This window comes from Hordeum vulgare, chromosome 3H (assembly GCF_904849725.1).
Source record: "Hordeum vulgare subsp. vulgare chromosome 3H, MorexV3_pseudomolecules_assembly, whole genome shotgun sequence".
NCBI lineage: Eukaryota > Viridiplantae > Streptophyta > Magnoliopsida > Poales > Poaceae > Hordeum > Hordeum vulgare.
Genome location: NC_058520.1, coordinates 546,857,002 through 546,881,029, shown reverse-complemented (window position 1 = coordinate 546,881,029; position 24,028 = coordinate 546,857,002). Strand labels below are relative to the sequence as shown.

General features: G+C 43.0%; 1 protein-coding gene across 1 annotated transcript; it reads right to left on the bottom strand.

The window, feature by feature from the left end:
• Positions 1-1,047: 1,047 nt before the first annotated feature.
• On the bottom strand, positions 1,048-2,988 carry LOC123444887 (transcription factor MYB1-like). The gene is made up of 2 exons (XM_045121765.1): positions 2,348-2,988; positions 1,048-2,108 (listed from the first exon to the last, which is right to left on the bottom strand). The coding sequence occupies exons 1-2, from the start codon at positions 2,979-2,981 to the stop codon at positions 1,366-1,368; spliced, it is 1,377 nt and encodes a 458-aa protein (XP_044977700.1). The 5' UTR covers positions 2,982-2,988; the 3' UTR covers positions 1,048-1,365.
• Between the last annotated feature and the right edge of the window lie 21,040 nt (positions 2,989-24,028).

Here is a 24,028-nt window from a genome sequence, read left to right as displayed (position 1 = left end):
AGAAAGGCACTACAGCACCACTGCGCTAAGCACGGCCCAATTGATACTTGCAACGCTAGCTCTGATACCATGTTAGGCACTCAATCTCACTTTCAGATACACATCGCACACAGTAGCTGGTTTCTTCAGAGTTCAGATACAACTTGGAGAGGAGGAAAGAAGAAAGTTAAAAACAAAAGGAGAGCCGTCGGTGCCGTTCGCCTGATCCAACTTGGATGATTTTTCCTTGCGCCCACGCTTGCTTTAAGTACTGTTGATCCATTCGGGACCCACGTATCTTCTGTTTGGCTGCGTGACCCCAGGCGACCTCGCCGTGACGCAGCCTTCCCTGTGATTGGTCCCTGCGACCTCATTGGCTGTCGTGGCAGCTGAATTGGCTGCCATGGCAGCGCCCTGATGAGTGATCGTTTTGCTGTCTCTGTGTCTTGACTTGGGCTGCTGACACCCAATCACACGGCGCACAGGCCATCACGCCATAAGACACATCACCTCATGTTCGCACTTAACAGAACACACTGATATTATGCGAAGACGTCTACCGCAATAAAATATGTCCAGTAATATTAGAAGCACCAGCCATGGCTGATCCAAAACATCCTAACCACTCAACCATCCGCACACGGCGGTCAAGATTGATTCCATGTTTTGCGCAGCAAAACACACCTAATACCCTAGACTTGCTGCAATTTACCTACCACCTAATACTATGTTCTGAATCATGGCGATCCCCCCCCCCTCTCCCGGCGAACATGCACTACACAGTTCGGTTAACAAATGAACTGAAGTGCACACGCAACAGGGGATCTACTTGTTCAATTACAATCATATAGTAAATGATGGTTAATATGGTAGACAAAATAAGTAAGCTTCAGCTAGCTGGGGTCTACTTATGACCAATCACTTACGCTTGCTACAAACAAGCGCATTTCAACATCTGTTCCCTTGTATGATCAATTCACTGTCAAAATATTTTGGTCTATTTTATTCAGCGAACCTATTGTGATAGCTTCATCATAGGAAAACACCGATTTCACGGCCATTGCAAGGAAAAAGGAAATGGGGAGTCTCATTATTTGGCGCTGACGTATAATTGGCAGCATGACATAATACATGGAATGCAATTAGTTTTAGGGTTTCCTTATAACGCAACAGTCACATTCATACCTACATGTGTGATGCAGTATAAATGAGCGATGTAAGGACCTGTAAGAAGTATGAAAACATATACTAAAAGCTGGAAGGGAGACATGCCTTGCAATTTACGGAGCACACATCTCAGGAAGATTATAATCATGGTTGACTTCATCATATCCAAAAGTAACAACTCCAATTTTCAGTATTCCAACTCACAGGATTCCTAATTTGTCAGGCTGGAGGATTAGACTGCACTAAATTGCCAGAGTTACTGCTTTGCATACCACTGTTCATCCAGGCAATGCTGCTGATTTCAGACACCAACGAAGCAAAACTACTGCTCAAAATTGGAGGATGGTCTATAAACTCTTTAAACTCAGGTCCCAACAATGAGTTGTTACGAGGTCGCTCTTCAGTGCTGCAGCAACCATGGCCACATTTGTTTGGCACATCAGTAGCAAAGCATGTAGTATCAGCAAACTTGGAGACCGCAATTTCAGGAGTGAAAGGCTGAAGGGTTGGAAACTTGGTAGAGCTCGACATTTCCATTTGCATCGGTTGAGCAGATCCTAGACTGTATGGTCTGAAAGCACCAACCGTAGCCACTGGTCGCACCGGGTAGGATCGTTCAACAGCTTCACTGCTAAAATTGTTAATATCTCTGATTTGCAACGCCCTAGCAGAGCTTTCAGATACTGTTTGCACAGGAGCTTCCTTTACTTCCATAACGCTGAAGGAACTAGGACCCGACAATGGCCACCGTTCTTCTGAAGCTGCCCTGGACATCTCTCTAATAGGTTGCTCCGCAGAAGCACTTCGTGTGCATCGGGTACCAGTGCAGTAGCGACGCCTCAGAGTAGAATTCCAGTGGTTCTTGATTGCATTGTCGGTTCTCCCAACCAAAAGTTTTGCAATAGATGCCCATTTGTTCCCATGAATTGCATGAGCAGATATTATCATTTGGTCCTCCTCCTCTGCATCCAAATTATCACAGATTTAGCAAGCAAGTAGGAGGGGTATGCACATAACATTCGCACAATTCATAACACATTACGTATCATGTCCACAATTCTAACAGCAAACCAATAATGCGCCTTACATGCTGCACTAGGAACGAAATTCTAGGATTTTGGTTAGCTATTTGGCACCTGACTACATATCCCACAGGAAATGGGGAACAAATGGCAGCATATGGATGAAAAGAGGGGGGTACCAGTGAAGGGCTTGCGCTTGACTTGAGGATCGAGCTGGTTGCACCAGCGGAGGCGGCAAGACTTGCCGGAGCGCCCGGGGATTCCGCGCGCAATCGTCGTCCAGTTCCGCGCCCCGTCCCTCATCACCAGATTGGTCAGCATCGCGTCCTCCTCCGGCGACCACGGCCCCTTCACCCGCTCATCCGCCGCGGTCGAAGCCCCGCCGACCGCCCCGGTGATGACCACGTCATCGTCGTCGTCGTCCCCCGAGAGAGGCGGCGACGAATGGTTCGGTTGGGGCAGGACAGGGGTTTGCGGCTCCGCGGTGGAAGGGGACGGCGACGAAGGCCGGTGCATCTGGGTCTGGGGCGGGGGCTGGACCGGTCCTTGCGTCTCGTCGGCCGCGGTGGATGGGGAGGAGGAGGAGGAGGACGGCAAAGGGTGGCGCGGCAGGGGTTGGGGATGGGCCGGCGCCTCCGCCTCGTCGGACACGGAGGGGGGTGGGGACTGCGAGGCATGGTGCGGCGGGGGTTGGGCCGGGTCTGGAGCTTCCGGCTCGTCGGCGGCGGGAGCGGTGCGGGAATGGGCGGAGACGGCGGCGGTTGGTGGGCTGGAGGACCGCGGCTGCGGCGAGACGGCGGTTCCGGACGACATATGCGGCGCGGTGGGAAAACTGATACTGCTGTTCCGTTCCTCGAGGGTGCCGTTTTATCCTGTCGTGTGGGGTCCACCGGCTAGTCAACATTTTTCTGTTCCGTGTTTCTCTCTGGAAGACCCTTCTTTCTGGGCTTCCGGGCCGTCAGGTTAGCGAGACGACTCGGAGCCCATTTACGCATACACGGTCAGTACATACTTTTTTCTCGCGAAAGAAAAAATTGTATCTCTCATGAAAAAAATATATTTAAAAACACGCTGTTTTATCGCTTTTCAGACGAAAGCAAGTTCGTGCCTCTTGCAGAAGCAAATCCGTGTATCTCGAGGAAGGAACAAAATATGTTTTTTAGTTTTCAAGAGGCACAAGTGTGCCTTGTGGAAGCGAATTCGTAAATCTCGTGCAAGAAAAATCGTGCTTTTCAAAAGAAAAGGACGCATTTTCCCCCACAATTTGTTTGAAATATTGTTTCCCTTCAAAAGCAAAGAAAGACAGGTGAAAAACTGGAACATCGAAAAACCCCGAAAAAACCCACCTAAAAAGCCAAAAATGCATGTGAAAAAAATAATCAAAGGAAACACTCAAAATGCGACACGTGATGATGACTGAAAACGCATCAAATGCTAGCGCGTGGGAGTGGTCATTGGGGGCTTGTGAAGGAGCGCTCGCCAACCAGTTGCTCTTCTATATGCCTCGCTTTAAGAGAGACCTTGGGAAACCATCGGGTCGGGGAGCTCTAGATGGGTCGGCCAGGTACACTGGAGGGCACATCATCGTTTTTTCTTTATGTTTCCTTTTTAATATTTATTTTACTTTTGCTCACACTTTTGAAATTATAATCGTATAGTACCGCTATCCAGAAATACTTGCCCTAAAAATAAATGTATCTAAACTTATTTTTTAGGACAAATATTTCTGGATGGAGGGAGTATATTAAAGAAAATGCTTTACATAATGTTTGAAAAATGTTAATCATGCATTCAAGATATTTAACGCATACTTAAAAAATGTTGAAAAAGTATTTTAAAATGTTCAACGAGTATTTAAAAAATATTGAGCAAGTATTAAAAAATGTTGATCAAGTATTTAGAAAATGAAAAGCTTTCAAAAAATGTTTAATGTGTATAAAACAATTATTGAACAAGTACATAAAAAATGTTAATCCAATCACCTAAGAAATTTCAAATGTGTATAGAAAACATGTTTGCCATGTATTAAGAAAATGATGAGAGAAATTGTCATGTATAAAAAAATATTGAACAATTATTTGAAAAATGTTAATTAAGCATTTAGAAATAATTAAAAATATTAATAAAAAAATATTTACTATGTATTACAAAAATGTTTAATTTGTACTGTAAAAATGTTAGACATGTATTAGAAAAATGTTGTTCACATATACAAAAAAATAAACAAAAGAACAAAGAAAGCAGAAAAAAGAAACAAAATATAAAAAAACAAAGATGAAAATGAAGAAAAATGAAAAATGGAGAAGAAATAAAATAAAAAGAAAAAAAAAGAAAAAAACGGAGAGTAAATAGTGGAAACCTCGACCCGTTTGGACTTAAATAATTTTGTACACCCTTCAGCAAGAGATCCTTTCCAGCTCGCTTAAGGCGAGACATAGCGTACACGGTGTAAAACTAAAAGAAACCTGAAATAGGCAAAGCCTATTCGGTAGTAGCACACTAAACACTAGGGAAATCCAACTGATCTAAAATATTACAACATTTTTTCCTTTTCATACTTTCTCCAGTTCGCAGAAAGCCCATGGTTTTGGGAAGTTTATAGAAGCTTCCAAACTGATTTTTGCCCGTTTGCTGGCCACTTTTTCATCCCGTTCTTATTTATTATTTTCTTTCGCTATTTCTCCTTGTTGGCGTTTCTTTTATTTATTCTATTTCTATGTACTTTTTGGATTTTGATGAACTTTTTTCAAAAACATGAACTTTTTTAAAAATCGATGCTCTTCTTTTAAAGTTTTATGATATTATTTTTTCAGAGACGATGAACTTTTTTGCTAATTCGATAAACTTTTTTTAGTCGATGAACGTTTTACCAAAATCGATGAACTTTTTTTAAATTAAAATAATTTGTTTTTTCGAATGGATGATTTTTTTCATTTTTTCTAATTCGTATCCTTTTTTAGTAGAAAAGATTGAATTGAAGCAAAAATGTAGCGAATATGAGAACCAGCGAAAGAGTAGTGGGCCGAGGCCTAATAGGGATCACTAGTTTGCGCCAACTAAGTATTTTGGCGCTTAACACGCCATGTAGGAGCTCCCACCGAAATTAAAAAGCACTCTTTGCAAAGGTCATTTTCGCTTTTCCATGTTGCGACAAGTATCACAATGCATGTATTTCACTTGTCGTAACCTGAGAGTTTTTTTTCGTAGATTCGTCTATTCAAAGCGTTTTTATCTCTAAAACCGTGCATCCAAATCTCTAACTATTTTTCACCATTGGATTTTTTTGATCTTTAAAACTAGATTCCATTTTGATAGGTTTCGACAAACCTTTTTTTTTCTTAGAAAAACTCGAACTAGGAGCACTTTTTTATTTTCTAAAAGACATGTGTGTGCCTCTCGCGAAAGCAAATACGCCCTTCATGAGAAATAAATCCACGCCTTTTGTGATAGAAAAAAAGAAAAGGTATTTTCCCCTTTTACGAGAGGCAATGCCATGCCTCTTGTTTATGCAAATCCGTGCCTTTCGCGAAAGAAAAAACGTATTTTTTCTTTATTTTTGAAAAGCAAGGCATTGCCTCTCGTAAAAGGGGAACAAATTGATGCCTTCACAAGAAGTAAATACATGCCTTTCATAGAAGAAAACAAATGTTTTTGAACCCTTTTTAAGAGGTACGGCCATGAAAATAAATTCTGCCTCTACAATAAGTAAATCTGCCGTCTCTCGTTGTAGAAAAAATAACATGTTTTTTCCTTTTACAAGAGGCATGGTCACGGAAGGAAAAAGAAAACACATTTTTTGTGTTTTTTTTTATCCAAAACATAAGAAAAATCAGACAAAAATCAAAGTGTGAGAAATACCAGAAAAATCATCGGGGAAACCCCTGTAAGAGCGCACTTTGATTAGTTGCTCCCTAGAAACCCTTTAATGTAGTCTAGAAAAGAAAAACTATAAAAGTTGTTCCATTCGTTTTCTTATCCAGTTTTGGTACCTCGATTTGACCGTTCGATTATGATATGATACACTTGTGAAAAGCACTAAAGCAAACTAGATAAATCTTATAATAATGGGCGTTCTTTTCTCCTCTGTTTTGTTGTTGGCCACGTCTCCTTCTTTTCGGCATTAATATTCGTTTCCTCCTTGCTTTTGCTGTCGGCCATATCTCCACTTTTTTACCATTCTCACCGTCGCAACTGATTCCCAAAAATACTATGTGATGTTTCTCTTTCTAGATCTAATTGCCTAAGAGTGTACTTACCGAAACAGTTGTCGCTTCGATTTATATATAAAGCAATGACCAACAACAAACAGATACAAACACACGTCAACATAACACAAGCACACATCGCAGCGCAAAAAAAAGATCCATGTACGTCACCATAGCACAAGCACGTCACCATAACACAAGCACGCACGTCACCATAACACAAGCACGCATCGCAGCATGTCACCATGGAACCTACGAGCCATGGAGAAGCGATGGTGGGCCTGGATTCCGATAAATGGCTCGAGGCCATGAAATCCGAGAGAGGATCCATGTATGAAGACAAAGTGTAGACTTTGGAAGAACTACTTGATGGTCGTAGGACTATTAAGTAAAAAAATGGATCTTTAAAATAAAGACAGACGATGATGGTGAAAAGTCATCATTAAGAAAAGCTCGATTTGTCGCAAAGATGTTTCCGACAAGTTTAAAAAGTTGACTATGATGAGACTTTCTCAATCGTAGCGATGCTAAAAGTCTGTTGGAATTAGGTTAGTAGTTGCTGCATTATTTATGAAATATTGCACATAGGATGTCAAAACATTGTTTCCTCGACGGTTTCCTTGAGGAAAGGTTGTATGTGATACAACCAGAAGGTTTTTTCGATACTAAGGATGCTAACAAGTGCGCAAGCTCCAGCAATCCTTCTATGGACTGATGCAAGCATCTCGGATTTGGAATATACGCTTTGATGAGATGATCAAAGCTTTTGGGTTTGTACAAGGATTATGAGAAATTTGTATTTCCGAAGAAGTGAGTGGGAGCACTATAGAATTTCTGATAAGTATATGTGATTGACATATTGTTGATCGGAAGTAATGTAGAATTTCTGTAATGCATAAAGGTTGTTTGAAAGGGGGTTTTAAAGTAAGACCTGGAAAGAGCTACTTGAACAATGAGCATCAAGATCTATGAAGATAGATCAAAATCCTAAACAGAACTTTTAAATAAAATGCATGCCTTGACAAGTTTTTGAAGGAGTATAAAATAGATTAGCAAAGAAGCAATTCTTGGCTGTGTTGTAAGGTGTGAATTTGAGTAAGACTCAAAAGCCCGACCACGACAGAAGAAAGAGAAAGGACGAAGGTCGTCCCCTATGCCTTAGTCGTATACTCTAAAGTATGCCATGTTGTATGCCACACCTGATGTGTGCCTTACCACAAGTCTGTTAAGAGGTACAGAGAGTGATACATGATTGAATCACGGAACAACGGTCAAATTTATCCTTAGTAACTAATGGACTAAGGAATTTTTCTCGATTATGGAGGTGGTTAAAGAGTTCGTCATAAAGGGTTACGTCGATGCAAGCTTTTACACTAATCCGAATAACTATGAGTAGTAAAACGGATTTGTATAGTAGAGTAGATATTTGGAGTATTTTCGAATAGCACGTAGTAGTAGCATCTATAACATGACAAAAAGATTTGTAAAGCACACACGGATCTGAAAGATTCAGAACCGTTGACTAAAACCTCTCTCACGAGCAAGACGTGATCAAACCCCAGAACTATATGGGTGTTGGATTCGTTAAAATCACAAGGTGATGTGAACTAGATTCTAGTGCAAGTGGGAGACTATTGGAAATATGCCCTAGAGGCAATAATAAATTAGTTATTATTATATTTCCTTGTTCATAATAATCGTTTATTCTCCATGCTAGAATTGTATTGATTGGAAATTCAAATACATGTGTGGATACATAGACAACACATTGTACCTAATGAGCCTCTAGTTGACTAGTTCGTTGATCAAAGATGGTCAAGGTTTCCTGGCCATAGGCAAGTGTTGTCACTTGATAACGGGATCACATCATTAGGAGAATCATGTGATGGACAAGACCCAAATTATAAACGTAGCATGTGATCGTGTTATTTTGTTGCTATTGTTTTCTGCGTGACAAGTATTCATTCCTATGACCATGAGATCATGAAACTTACTGGCAACGAAGGATTACCTTGTGTGTATCAAACACCGCAACGTAACTGGGTGACTATAAAGGTGCTCTACAGGTATCTCCGAAGGTGGCCGTTGAGTTAGCATGGATCAAGACTCGGATTTGTCACTCCGTGTGACGAAGAGGTATCTCGGGGCCCACTCGGTAATACAACATCACATATAAGACTTGCAAGCAATGCGACTCAAGTGTGAGTCACGGGGATCTTGTATTACGGAATGAGTAAAGAGACTTGCCGGTAACGAGATTGAAATAGGTATAGGGATACCGACGATCAAATCTCGGGCAAGTAACATACCGAAGGACAAAGTGTTAGAGCATATATCTCCATCTGTGGTTTTGGTAATTGATGACAATTCCTATGGACTAATGGTTGTCTTAAGTTATATTTATAGGATTTGTCCATATGCACTTCTTGAAGTCCATTTGTTGGGTTCAAGGAGTTTATATGATGACCAAGATGGTATTCAAGGTATTATCCAAAGAATGGTCATAGAGACACAAGGTTGATCAAGATCTCAGACAAAGAGTAAATCAAGATGATCAACACACAAAGCGTACAAGATGTACCGAGAGGGATCAAGTGATCCTATGGTATGGTAAGCATTGTCCATTACGGGTTTGTGTACTAACACATGGTCTTTGTGAGAGTTCTATGTGGGGGTTAGGTGTGCTTTCATGGGCTTGCGTCAAAAGGAAGATCTCATACAACACATGAAGGATGACGTCAAGTGGTGATCTTCATCAAGATTGTGGTGTGCAAGTTCAAGTGGATCAGCACGAATATATCATGCTTGATGCTTGCCGTCCATTGTGGTGGCAATGGACTTGTGAAGATATGCTGAAGAGCGGCTCACGCATAGTGTGTATGGGGGAGCAATCAACTAGTCTTCATCAAGCCAACACAATCAAGAAAGGTGGTCCATCTTGAGGAAGCCAAGATCATCGTCATCTAACTCAATAGGACGAGTTACAAGGTATAGGTTTTCCCTTGATAGGTTTTCTATTTTAGGATAGATTGTCGTACTGTCAAGGGGGGCTCTCAAGTGAGTAGCTTGATCGTATCGTTCGTTGAGAGCTCAAACCATTTGCATCCTTGCATCATACTTCTTGGTTCTTGTCTGGTGTTTCTCTTTGTGAGTTTTGGAGCTTATGTTCATCTTCATGATAAGCTCGAGTTCATCGAAAACGGAGTCCATATGCATCTTCTATGATGTTTACGATGTGGGGAGTTTTTACCGGTCTTATTCGAAGAAGGGTTCTCACCATTTTCTTATGGGACTTTTCTCACTTGCTTATTATTGATATTTCTAACAAGATTGTGTTAGCCCATGTCGTTAGCTTTCCAACAAACTTGGTTTCGTTGAATTCGGAGTCTGTATGCGAAAGTTACAGCAGTTTCAGTATCTAGCGGTAGTACCGCTCCTAGCGCGAGCGGTTGTACCGCTCGTGTAGCGGTAGTACCGCCCCCGGAGAGGTAGTACCGAATAGTACCGCTCCCTAGCGGTAGTACCTCTCCAGGAGTGGTAGTACCGCTACGTCGGACTGTTTTTTGCATACTTTTTGGCCTCAACATGGTTGGTGAACCTACCGAGCGGTAGTACCACTCCATGAGCGGTAGTACCGCTGTGTGCGGGCTGTGAGGCTTAACGGTTGGATTTTCCCCCACCTATAAAAGGGGGTCTTCTTCCCCATTGAACCTTATCTCTTTAGGTCGTGTTCTTCCCCCATTGTTGACATTCTTCGAGCTTGCTAACTCTCAGTCCCTCCAATGATTCTTGCTAGTTCTTGAGGGAAAAGAGAGATGAGATCTAGATTCACATTTCCACCAATCACTTTCTCCTCTAAGTGAGGGGAACCCCTTGGGTCTAGATCTTGGAGTTCTTCGTGTTCTTCTTCGTTCTTCCTCTCATTTTCCTCCCTAGCATTAGTTGCTTTGGTGGGATTTCGGAGAGAAGGACTTGGGCACTCCGTGTGCCCTTGCCATTGCATTAGTTGCATCGTTTGAGTTCTCCACGGTGATACGTGGAAGTGAAGTTTGAGAAACTTGTAACCTTTGGTACTTAGTACCCTAGATATTGTTCTTCGTGGATGCTTTGGCGTCCTAGAGGCTTGGTGGTGTCTCGGAGCTCAATCATTGTGGTGTAAAGCTCCGGGCAAGCGTCGGGGTCTCCAATTAGGTTGTGGAGATTGCCCCGAGCAATTTGTACGGGTATCGGTGACCACCCCCAAGGTTTGTCATTTGTACGGGTTCGGTGACCGCCCTCAAGGGTCCCTTAGTGGAATCACAACATCTTGCGTTGTGCGAGAGCGTGAGGAGATTACGTGGCCTTAGTGGCATCTTGGGGAGCATTGTGCCTCCACACCGCTCCAATGGAGATTAGCATCCGCAAGGGTGTGAACTTCGGGATACATCATCGTCTCCGCCTGCCTCGGTTATCTCTTACCCGAACCCATTACTTATGCACTTTACTTTGTGATAGCCATATTGTTTATTGTCATATATCTTGCTATCACTTAGTTGTTTATCTTGCTTAGCATAAGTTGTTGGTGCACATAGGTGAGCCTAGTTGTTGTAGGTTTTGTGCTTGACAAATTAAACGTTAGTTTTATTCCGCATTCGTTCAAGCCTAAACCATAATTATTTTAAAGCGCCTATTCACCCCCCCTCTAGGTGACATCCACGTCCTTTCAATTGGTATCAGAGCTAGGTCTCTCTTTATTAGGTTTAACGACCTAGAGAGTAAAGATGTCGACTAGGGGTTTAGGATTCACTCACACTCTTAGTTTCGATGGCACAAATTTTGATGTTTGGGTAATTCGCATGCTTAATCACTTTAGGGTCATGGACCCAAATTTAGAGCGAATTGTAGATATGGGTTTTTCTCCTCCAAAGGATTCTCAAAATATATCTTTTGAGGATGAGAAAAACTCTTATCTCAATGCTCAAGCTTCTAATGTGCTTTTTGATGCTTTGAGCAATGTAGTTATATTTCAACTCATGTCATTCCGGGATGCTCATGAGTTGTGGACAAAGCTTCAAGATAAATATGGTATGTCCAAGATTTGTGGGAATAATTGTTCTCCCTCCACCTCCGGTCGTGTGGTCTTCTCAACTTCATCTACTTCACCTACATATGGATTTCCACAAGGTAATGATATGGTGAGTAGTGGAGATCATTGCAATGATGATAGTGGGCTTATTGTTGATGATCCTTCATCACTATATTATTGCAATGCTTCATCTTTGGGCATTAACACTTCGAGCACTCTAAATGTTCTACATGCTTGTGTTGATAGTCCTTGCATATCATGTGAAAACTGCTTGACTAAATCTCATGATGATATGCTTCCTATATCTTGTTGCCATGATAAAAATGTATATATTTCCTCGAGTTGTTGTGCTAACAATGTAGAGGAAATTCATCACTCCGTGGAACAAGATGTGGCCTTGAATGATGCTTCAAGGGATCCTACATCATCATCTATTGTGACTCACTTTTTCCTTATGGCTAAGGCTTCAAAGGTATCTCCTACTTTGAATCCCAATATATCTCATGATGACGATGTTGATGATAATGGGGATGAGGATAATGATGAAGAGAGTGATAATATTGCATCCTTCAAAATTAAGGGTGAAATCATTTTTAAATCTCTTTATAAGAATAAACTTGCTTGTTCCAACTTCTTGGAAATCATGTCTATTGCCACCGAGGGCAAGAAATACATTGAGGAGTTGGAAGCTCATCTTGAGGAGCATGAGGCCACCATTGAGACAATGGAAGGTCATGAGCGTGATTACGCTAACGAGATCGCAGAGCTATCTCAAGCTCTTGAAAATGAACAAACCACCAAGGAATCTCTTGAGGAAACCTTTGCTCTAGAATTATCTAGATTAAAGGGATCCCATGATAGAGCTCTCGAGGTGGCTAATGATTTTAGAACTAAAAATGATAAGCTTGGAGTTGCACATGCTAAACTCCTTGAGGACTATGAGCACCTCGAAAATGGCTCAAGGGCCATTAAGAGTTCGCTCATCGAACTCACCGAGTCTCATGCTCAACTTGAAGCTTCATATGCTAAAGAGCTTGCCAAGGTGCCTTCTCCTCTTATTGCTAATGATGATGCTTGTGCTACTAACTCTAATTCCTGTGAAGCATCCATTTTAAAGGAGAATGTTGAGCTAAGGGCTCAACTTGAGTTGCTATCTAGCAATTATGGAAAATTGGAAGAAAGTCATGTAATGCTCACAAGCTCTCATGATGATCTTCTAGCATCCCATAATGCGCTAAAATTAGCTCATGTGTCTATTACTACAAAGGTAACATCAAGTGAGCCTCATGTGGACAATGGCACTACTTCTAGTCAAAATGCTATATTGCCATGTGCTAGTCCTCGTAATTCTTCTACTCATAATGTTGCTACCTCTTGTGATGAATTACTTTCCTTGCCTTGTTGCTCTAACAATGAAGCTTATACTTCCTCTAGTACTTGTGTTGATACTAACCATGTAGAGGAAAGCGAAGAGCTCAAGGCCCAAGTCACTTCTTTGAAGAAAGACTTGGAAAAGAGTCATGAAGGGATGTCCACACTCAACAATGTCTTGTGTGGACAAAAATCCCTGAATGACAAAGATGGGCTTGGATTCAACTCCAACAAGAAGAAGAAGTCCAAAAACTTAAAGAAGAAGGGCCAAGAACAAGTCAAGAATTCGGCCAAGATTATTTGCTTCAAGTGCAAAATTGAAGGGCACCATGTTAGATCTTGCCCACTAAAGAAGAAGCCCCAAAGTCACAAGCAACAAGGGAAGCGACCACAAGTTCAATCACATACTCAACTACAAGTTGAAGAAAGGCCCCTTCCCGAGAAGACCCAAGCCAACACTCCTCATCTTGAGAAATCAATAGGGAAGAAATTAAAGGGTAGATGTTGCTACTTATGTCGTGAGAAGGGTCAGTTCGCTTCTTCTTGCACGAGAGGTAATTTATCCAACCCAATCTTTATTGATGATATCTATTCTCTTGGGAAGGATAAGGTTGGCAACGTGTTTGCCAAGTTTGTTGGTACTCAAAGTGGTGTCAAGAAAAGTACCATTTGGGTTGCGAAGCCTATTGTGACTAACCTCTTAGGACCCAACGTGGTTGGGGACCAACAACCTCAAACTTGATCAATAGGTGAATGTGGAGGACATTAGAGACTTGGATACATAATGAAGAATTAAGGGGTCTTCATCATTCATATTATCTCAAGCCAAGTCATTTGGATTATCGAGTTTCTATCTTATATCCAATGTGCCTCCTTACGGTAACTTGTACTTAAACTATTTACATTGTTAGTTGCTTGCCCCTTTGCATGTTTTGGTTTTGTACCTTGCATGTGTTTGCATATGGTGTGCTTCCAACTTGCTTATCTTGAGTAATCGAGTATGTGTATGTTGGTTTGCATATCATGTACATGTGAGTCTTGTATTGAGCCTTTTTGCATCTTGTTTGTATCTTTGTTGGCTCTTGTGAGAGATTAATGGATTATCCCATTGTGGGGGAGTGATGTGCTTTGCACACCTCACAATCCTATAAATGTGTATACATGGGGAATACCAGTTAGGATTGATATTTCAAGATTATCTAGTTTCTATGTGGTATGTCTTACTCATGAGAAATTCAAATTCTATATGGCCCATTAATTATCTCTTGTTGGTTTTAATTTTCCACTTGTTAATATTGTTGGGTTATCACATTATGGGGGAGTAATATGCTATGTGCATATTACAATCCTAGAGAATGTGTACATTTGAGGTATTGCCACTTAGTGTTGATATTGTAAATTATCTTGTTCCTAGGTGGCATGTTTGCTCTACAAGTGTCATTTGCTTGCGTTTTATGGGTAAAGATGATCTTGAATATATTTGCGATCTACCAATGAGTATCATTTCCAAACTAATTCTTGTCCTTGACAATTGGTATTCCCATCATGTGGTAGGAATTGCTAATCCTCTTTACATTGGATTTTGTGTTTCGTTTGTCTTCCTTGCCTCTTGTGGATCTATTTTAACATGTCTAGTGTTTTTATAGATATAGAGAAAGTGATGATCCCATCTTGTTCATTTTTTATTTAAATGCAAATTCTATATAATGCACGTCCCTTGGGGGAGCTATCCTATTTTCTTTAGAACACTCTCTTTATTCACCCAGCATAAAATCTTTTGATCCCCATCAAGTGTGTGTTGGTGGGAGGCAAGTCTTGCTCTTTATTATGCTTTGTGCCATCATGAAAATTTGTCGAGGGTTTGGTTTGTTGGAACCTAGCTCTCTTTTGAAAATTAGATACCTCATGTTTGTTTTCCTTCAATTGGTATCTTGTTTCCTTTTATTTGGCATGTGTCAATGGATATCTCATTCCTTGAGGTATCTTTTAATTGATATCCTTCAAGTGATAGTTTTTTTGTTTGGGATATTATTATCACTTGATACCTTGTCTTTTGGTGACTTATCAACTTTGTGTTGAGTTGATTCTTGAGAGTCTTGAGCATGCATATGTACTATATACAGCTTCTTTTGTTTGCTTTCTTTCTTTGACCCAATATATAGGGGAAACTCCACCTTGTCATAAATTGGCTAAAGTGTGCATGAAATTCAAATTCATATCTATATGCACATATGTATGTGGAGTTTGTCCTATGTATTGTTGGTTTTCTAACTCTTTGGCCCCAATGAGTTTGGGCACCATTTTGTTTGTTTTGATGTTCCAGGAACAACTGGAGATGCATTGGATGCTCGGCTCACCTATAAGGAAGGTGTTGAGACCATGTGATTATTGTAACCAAGTTAGGATGATCAAAGAACAACTATCTACTATATCAATCCAATGTTGTCTCGGTAACAAGTATCCACTTCATGCATTCTTTTCTTGCAAAGGCCCCAACCCATCTTTTCTTTTCCAGGTTGCATCATGGCATGAATCTCTTGATTCGTTCTTGTAGTACTTGTTTCCTTTCTCAAAGCATCTGAACGATGATGTCTTACTACTAGTTGGGATGTCTTTGATGTTCGTATGTTGGAAGTTCGTATTGTACAATAAGAAAATATTAGGCCATGTGCTATGCTTCCAAGCAAAAGATCTTATTGACATATTTATGACTTCCTTTTGGATATCTAGTTTGTTCCTTCTTGTAACCATTTCGTGTGTACATCCTTCTTTGTGTATATATATCATCATGATTGTCTTCTACTTAGAATCTTTTACACATGAGAGAAGTTACATCTCTTATTGATATCCTCTTTTCTTTCACGTCCACCGTTGCATTTCCCTTTTCAGTTTTTGGTGGCTTCGTGAAAGGATTTGTCTTGAGTGCGTATCTTATTTTCCTACATCTTGATGCACTCTTTGGCCGTGAAGATTATTTTTCCTCATGCTTGTCTTGATGAGGGTTTTGCCATTTCGATTGGTATGCCTCCTCTTCAGAAGGTTCTTACTTCCTATCTTCACCATGGGTTGTCACAAGTGTTGGTTCTTATTTTGTTTATTAGTAAGCTTGTGAACCCATTTTCTAGTTTGTGTGTGTGGGAATGATATGTCTTGCACTTTGTGTCTCATTTCATCAAGACTATGTTGATGAGTAATGCTCATCCTTATCTTAGTCTTGTCAAGTGCTTTGCCATGACTCACACACATTATTTTGGTTGAGCCTATTCTTAAGTTGCTTCTTTTACATGTTGCTCAACCATTTGTTTTGTGCAATTGATATGCTTATTGTCTCATCTATCTTCTTGCACTCGTTGTGTGTTTTTATTAATTTTGGGGGAGCAATGATCCTATTTTGTGCACTTGTATCAAATACAAAAATCTCGTATTAGTGCACAAATCATGGGGAGCTTCTCTAGTTTTGATAAAACACTCTGTTGCCTTTATCATAATATCTTTTATTCATGTGGTTCGAAGGACCATATGATTGTTTGTTCCATCTGGTATCTTTTGATTGTTTGCCTCTATTTTTTGTATGTCTTTGTGGCATACGATCCTTTTATTTGCAATCTTTGGGTCCTCAATATATTTTGTTATCCTCCAACTACTTATCATTGTATTTGTGTATTTCTTTGCGCTCATTTGCTGAGAAGTACACACTTTTTGGAGGACCACCTACTATATTGGCTTTCTAAACTTTTCGTCCATTTTGGCAATCGATGCCAATGGGGAAGAAGTTTAGAGAGTTTACTTTGGATATGTTTAGATGCTTTTGCTTTTATTGCGTAAGCATTTACATCTTGCACGCATGCATTATTGCTTTGTATGTGTGCGCTTGATTATGCTTATTTCCTTATATAAACTCTCTTGAAGTGGTTGTCATCAATTACCAAAATGGGGGAGATTGTTAGAGCATATATCTCCATATGTGGTTTTGGTAATTGACGACAATTCCTATGGACTAATGGTTGCCTTAAGTTATATTTATAGGATTTGTCCATAGGCACTTCTTGAAGTCCATCTGTTGGGTTCAAGGAGTTTATATGATGACCAAGATGGTATTCAAGGTATTATCCAAAGAATGGTCATAGATACAAAAGGTTGATCAAGATCTCAGACAAAGAGTAAATCAAGATGATCAACACACAATGCGTACAAGATGTACCGAGAGGGATCAAGTGATCCCATGGTATGGTAAGCATTGTCCATTACGTGTTTGTGTACTAACCCATGGTCTTTGTGAGAGTTCTATGTGGGGGTTAGGTGTGCTTCCATGGGCTTGCGTCAAAAGGAAAATCTCATACAACCCATGAAGGATGACGTCAAGTGGTGATCGTCATCAAGATTGCGGTGTGCAAGATCAAGTGGATCAGCACGAATATATCATGCTTGATGCTTGCCGTCCATTGTGGTGGCAATGGACTTGTGAAGATATACTGAAGAGCGGCTCACCCATAGTGTGTATAGGGGACCAATCAACTAGTCTTCATCAAGCCAACGCAATCAAGAAAGGTGGTCCATCTTGAGGAAGCCAAGATCATCGTCATCTAGCTCAATAGGACGAGTTGCAAGGTATAGGTTTGCCCTTGATAGGTTTTCTGTTTTAGGATAGATTTTCGTACTGTCAAGGGGGGCTCTCAAGTGAGTAGCTTGATCGTATCGTTTGTTGAGAGCTCAAACCATTTGCATCCTTGAATCATACTTCTTGGTTCTTGTTTAATGTTTCTCTTTGTGAGTTTTAGAGCTTATGTTCATCTTCATGACAAGATCGATTTCATCGAAAACGGAGTCCATATGCGTCTTCTATGATGTTTTCGATGTTGGGAGTTTTTACCAGTCTTATTTGAAGAAGTGTTCTCACCATTTTCTTATGTGACTTTTCTCACTTGCTTCTTATTGATATTTCTATCAAGATTGTGTTAGCCCATGTCGTTAGCTTTCCAACAAACTTGGTTTCATTGAATTTGGAGTCCGTATGCGAAAGTTACAGCAGTTTCAGTATCCAGCGGTAGTACCGCTCCTCGTGCGAGCGGTAGTACCGCCCCCGGAGCGGTAGTAATTTTTTACTACCGCTCCCTAGCGGTAGTACCGCTCCGTCGGAGTGTTTTTTGCATACTTTTTGGCCTCAACATGGTTGGTGAACCTACCGAGCGGTAGTATCGCTCCATGAGCAGTAGTACCGCTCTTTGCGGGCTGTGAGGCTTAACGGTTGGATTTTCCCCCACCTATAAAAGGGGGTCTTCTTCCCCATTGAACCTTATCTCTTTAGGTTGTGTTCTTCCCCCATTGTTGACATTCTTCGAGCTTGCTAACTCTCTAACCCTCCAATGATTCTTGCTAGTTCTTGAGGAAAAAGAGAGATGAGATCTAGATCCACATTTCCACCAATCACTTTCTCCTCTAAGTGAGGGGAAACCCTTGGGTCTAGATCTTGGAGTTCTTCGTGTTCTTCTTCGTTCTTCCTCTCATTTTCCTCCCTAGCATTAGTTTCTTTGGTGGGATTTCGGAGAGAAGGACTTGGGCACTCCGTGTGCCCTTGCCATTGCATTAGTTGCATCGTTTGAGTTCTCCATGGTGATACGTGGAAGTGAAGTTTGAGAAGCTTATTACCTTTGGTACTTAGTACCCTAGATATTGTTCTTCGTGGATGCTTTGGCGTCCTAGAAGCTTGGTGGTGTCTCGGAGCTCAATCATTGTGGTGTAAAGCTCCGGGCAAGCGTCGGGGTCTTCAATTAGGTTGTGGAGATTGCCCCGAGCAATTTGTACGGGTATCGGTGACTGCCCCCAAGGTTTGCCATTTGTACGGGTTCGGTGACCGCCCTCAAGGGTCCCTTAGTGGAATCACGGCATCTTGCATTATGCGAGAGCGTGAGGAGATTACAGTGGCCTTAGTGGCATCTTGGGGAGCATTGTGCCTCCACACCGCTCCAACCGAGATTAGCATCCGCAAGGGTGTGAACTTCGGGATACATCATCGTCTCCGCGTGCCTCGGTTATCTCTTACCCAAACCCTTTACTTATGCACTTTACTTTGTGATAGCCATATTGTTTATTGTCATATATCTTGCTATCACTTAGTTGTTTATCTTGCTTAGCATAAGTTGTTGGTGCACATAGGTGAGCCTAGTTGTTGTAGGTTTTATGCTTGACAAATTAAACGTTAGTTTTATTCCGCATTTGTTCAAGCCTAAACCGTAATTATTTTAAAGCGCCTATTCACCCCCCTCTAGGCGACATCCACGTCCTTTCACAAAGGGAATGTTATACGGGATTATATGAATCCTTGGCACAAAGGTTCAACCGATAAGATCTTCGTAGAATATCTAGGATCCAATATGGGCATCCAGGTCCCGCTATTGGATATTGACCGAGGAGAGTCTCGGGTCATGTCAACATAGTTCTTGAACCCGCAGGGTGTGCACACTTAAGGTTCGATGGTGTTTTAGTATAGTAGAATTATATGTGTTGGTGGTCGAAGGTTGTTCGGAGTCCCGAATAAGATCACGGACATCACGAGGGTTTCCGTAATGGTCCGGAAACAAAGATTGATATATAGGAAGTTGGTGTTTGGATTCCAGAAAGTTTTCCGGCATTGCCGACAGTGTACCGGGAGTGACGAATGGGTTACGGGGGCCCACTGGGTGGGCCCACCACGCCCCAAGGGGTCTACGCGGGTTTATTCTATGTACACTAAGGTATAATGGGCTGACAAAGTCATTCAAGGAAAGCCCATGAGGAAAAAGTGGAAAATCCAAAAGAGGTGGGAAAATAAGGAAGGAGTCCTAATCCAAGTGGGATTGGAGAAGGACTCCTCCCTCTCTCCCACTTCGGCCGACCCAAGGAGGAATCCTTGGTGCTCCAAGGCTACCTAGGGCTGCCTCTCCTATCCTCCTATATATACTAGAGGTTTAGGGCTTTTGAGACACAACTTTGCCACGTGCAACTCAAACCTACACCTCGTAGTTCTTCCTCTAGATTAGATTTCTGCAGACCTCGGACGGAGCCCTGCAGGAATAGTTCATCACCAACACCGGCGTGTCGTCACGCTGCCGGAGAACTCATCTACTTATCCGTCTTTCTTGCTAGATCAAGAAGGTCGAGATCGTCATCGAGCTGTACGTGTGCTGAACGCGGAGGTGTCGTCCGTTCGACGCTAGATCGGGACGGATCGTGGGACGGATAGCGAGACGGTTCGTGGGACAGATCGAGGAACGGTTCGTGGGACGGTTCGAGGGACGTGAAGACGTTCCACTACATCAACCGCGTTTCTTAACGCTTCCTGCTGTGCGATCTACAAGGGTACGTAGATCTATTCTCCACTCGTAGATGGACATCACCATGATAGGTCTTCGTGTGCGTAGCAAATTTTTTGTTTTCCATGCAACGTTCCCTAACATGACCATGATCACCGGGCAACACCAAGCCACGGGCTCTGCCCATGGGCACCGCGACACCACTCACCCAAGACCCCAACGCCAGCTCACCCTCCACCCACCGCTACCCCAACTAAAGAGATGAGTGGAAAAGCCCCGCCTTTAGCACTCCTGAGCTTCCCCCAGCACCGCGACCCACTAGGCCGACCAAAACTAGCCTCCATCGGACTGTCCTGCCGCCAGGCGCGAGACAAGCTCGGTCTTGTTGCCGGGCGCGAGACGATCCGGTCCTGCGGTCGGGCGCGAGACGAGCTCGGTCCTGCGGCGAGCGTGAGACAAGTCCGGTCCTACTGTCGGGCATGAAACGAGTTGGTCCTGCTGTCGAGCGCGAGACGAGCGATGAACCGCAACTGGGATATATCCCACCCTTTGATGACGGTAGCGCCTGAACGATTAGGAGAGGAATCAAAGGTCGACAGGGACACTCACCAAGCGACCGACACTGAAGAAGTCGAGCCGCCGTCGTGAAACGACCCCGACCACTGTCATGAGCCACCACCACGCCATGGCAGCCTACATCGACGCTAGGACCCCGAGGGACTGCTCCGAGCCACCCGAGGAGCAACCCAGCAACCGCTGCCGCCCCCTCCCGAAGCCTCAACCACGACGAGCCCCAACCCCCTCTCCACGCCACCAGCCGGGTCCTCGGCGATAGATTCGACCGGATCTAACCGGAAATCTGCTCGCCCACAATCTCTTCCACCGCCGCCGCGTCAGATCCACCGCCACCATGAATGCGCCCACCATCGTGAGGCCCTCCATGCCACCACCACGAACCAGCAGCCTCGCCGCCGCGCCCCCCGAAAGAGCAACGCTGCCGCCCGAGAAAGGTGCCCCGCGTTGCCGGTGCCCGTGCAGGGATAGACAAGACCCCATCGCCGCCAGCACCAAACGAGCTTCGTCCGCCGGTGCGAGCGGGCGGCGGCAAGGGAGGAAGATGAATAGAAGGGGGCCAGCCGACGGCGCCCAAGGGTTTCCCCCCGGTCGCAAGCGGGGATGACAAGGAAGGAGGACACAGGAGGGGGAGTCGCTTCTCGTCCGTCAAGTTTACCTCTTCAAGAGTGTACTTATTGGAAAACTTGATGTGTTTGTGTTAGGTTTTGTTGGATAAAGTATCCCGAAAGACTTTCAAAAAGAAAATGTAAGGGCCAATATGTAGTGCCCCAGATGTAAACCTTGCCATATTTGGAACCTATTGCATGTGGGTCCAACTTGTCAGAGTTTTGATGATATCAATTGTGCCATGACTTCATGTGGTGTCCCTTGTATTTTCCTTCCTTCCCATGCATGCATGCATAGCATATCATGGTATGCCTTGTCTGGTGTTGTGTTATAGGATCTTAGCATTTCATGTGATGTGGTGATCTTGTGGTTAGCTACCTTTTGATGTTGTGTATCTGTTGAGGTGCTCTATGATTTCATGTGATGTTAGTACTAAATGTAGTGGGCTTGTCATGTTTGCAACCTCTCTCTCTTTTATATCTCAATCCAATATTCACTTGTCCCAACCTTGATTCAAAAATGCCCATGATTTAGTATATTTTGTGGAGGATGTCAAGATGTGTTTTTGCTGTTTTGTATCTTAGTTTTAAGGGTGCAAATAAATCCAAAACAGTAAATAAATTGCTGTTTTGCATTTATTCAAGTTGCTCAAAAAATTCCCTTTGCATTTTATTCAAATAGGTTAGATGTTTTCAAGACCAGGGGCATTTTTATTTTGTTTTTATCTCCTACAGAAAACCCTGTGTTATTTCTCTCTTCTCTGTTATTTCTGTAAAAGAAAGAAAGCACTGGGTCTTTCTTTTCTTTTAAGTGCCGCCAAGGTGGGCTCTATCTCTCTCACTTGGCGGCACACCTCCATCTCTCTCTGTTGGAATTATGCCCTAGAGGCAATAATAAATGTATAGTTATTATTATAATTCCTGTATCAAGATAATAGTTTATTATCCATGCTATAATTGTATTGAATGAAGACTCATTTACATATGTGGATACATAGACAAAACACCGTCCCTAGCATGCCTCTAATTGGCTAGCCAGTTGATCGATGATAGTCAGTGTCTTCTGATTATGAACAAGGTGTTGTTGCTTGATAACTGGATCACGTCATTGGGAGAATCACGTGATGGATTAGACCCAAACTAATAGACGTAGCATGTTGATCGTGTCATTTTGTTGCTACTGTTTTCTGCGTGTCAAGTATTTATTCCTATGACCATGAGATCATATAACTCACTGACACCGGAAGAATGCTTTGTGTGTATCAAACGTCGCAACGTAACTGGGTGACTATAAAGATGCTCTACAGGTATCTCCGAAGGTGTTAGTTGAGTTAGTATGGATCAAGACTGGGATTTGTCACTCCGTGTGACGGAGAGGTATCTCGGGGCCCACTCGGTAATACAACATCACACACAAGCCTTGCAAGCAATGTAACTTAGTGTAAGTTGCGGGATCTTGTATTACGGAACGAGTAAAGAGACTTGCCGGTAAACGAGATTGAAATAGGTATGCGGATACTGACGATCGAATCTCGGGCAAGTAACATACCGAAGGACAAAGGGAATGACATACGGGATTATATGAATCCTTGGCACTGAGGTTCAAACGATAAGATCTTCGTAGAATATGTAGGATCCAATATGGGTATCCAGGTCCCGCTGTTGTATATTGACCGAGGAGTTTCTCGGGTCATGTCTACATAGTTCTCGAACCCGCAGGGTCTGCACACTTAAGGTTCGACGTTGTTTTATGCGTATTTGAGTTATATGGTTGGTTACCGAATGTTGTTCGGAGTCCCGGATGAGATCACGGACGTCACGAGGGTTTCCGGAATGGTCCGGAAACGAAGATTGATATATAGGATGACCTCATTTGATTACCGAAAAGTTTTTCGGAGTTACCGGGAATGTACCGGGAATGACGAATGGGTTCCGGGAGTTCACCGGAGGGGGGCAACCCACTCCGGGGAAGCCCATAGGTATTTGGGGGGTCACACCAGCCCTTAGTGGGCTGGTGGGACAGCCCACCAATCCCCTATGCGCCAAGAAAAAAAAATCAAAGGAAAGAAAAAAAAAGGAAGAAGTGGGAAGGGGGAAGGACTCCCTCCCACCAAACCAAGTAGGACTCGGTTTGGGGGGGGAGAGTCCCCCCCCTGGCTCGGCCGACCCCTTGGGGATCCCTTGGACCCCAAGGCAAGGTCCCCCTCCCTCCTCCTATATATATGGGGCTTTTAGAGCAGATTTGAGACGACTTTCTCACGGCTGCCCGACCACATACCTCCATAGTTTTTCCTCTAGATCGCGTTTCTGCGGAGCTCGGGCGGAGCCCTGCTGAGACAAGATCATCACCAACCTCCGGAGCGCCGTCACGCTGCCATAGAACTCTTCTACCTCTCCGTCTCTCTTGCTGGATCAAGAAGGCCGAGATCATCGTCGAGCTGTACGTGTGCTGAACGCGGAGGTGCCGTCCGTTCGGTACTAGATCGTGGGACTGATCGCGGGATTGTTCGCGGGGCGGATCGAGGGACGTGAGGACGTTCCACTACATCAACCGCGTTCTCTAACGCTTCTGCTGTACGATCTACAAGGGTACGTAGATCACTCATCCCCTCTCGTAGATGGACATCACCATGATAGGTCTTCGTGCGCGTAGGAAAATTCTGTTTCCCTTGCGACGTTCCCCAACAGTGGCATCATGAGCTAGGTTCATGCGTAGATGTCTTCTCGAGTAGAACACAAAAGGTTTTGT

Coding starts and splice junctions, on each gene's coding strand:
- LOC123444887 (XM_045121765.1), bottom strand. CDS start 2,981: ATGTCGTCCGGAACCGCCGTCTCGCCGCAGCCGCGGTCCTCCAGCCCA. Junction 2,109..2,347: donor CAAGCGCAAGCCCTTCACTG/GTACCCCCCTCT, acceptor ATTTGGATGCAG/AGGAGGAGGACCAAATGATA.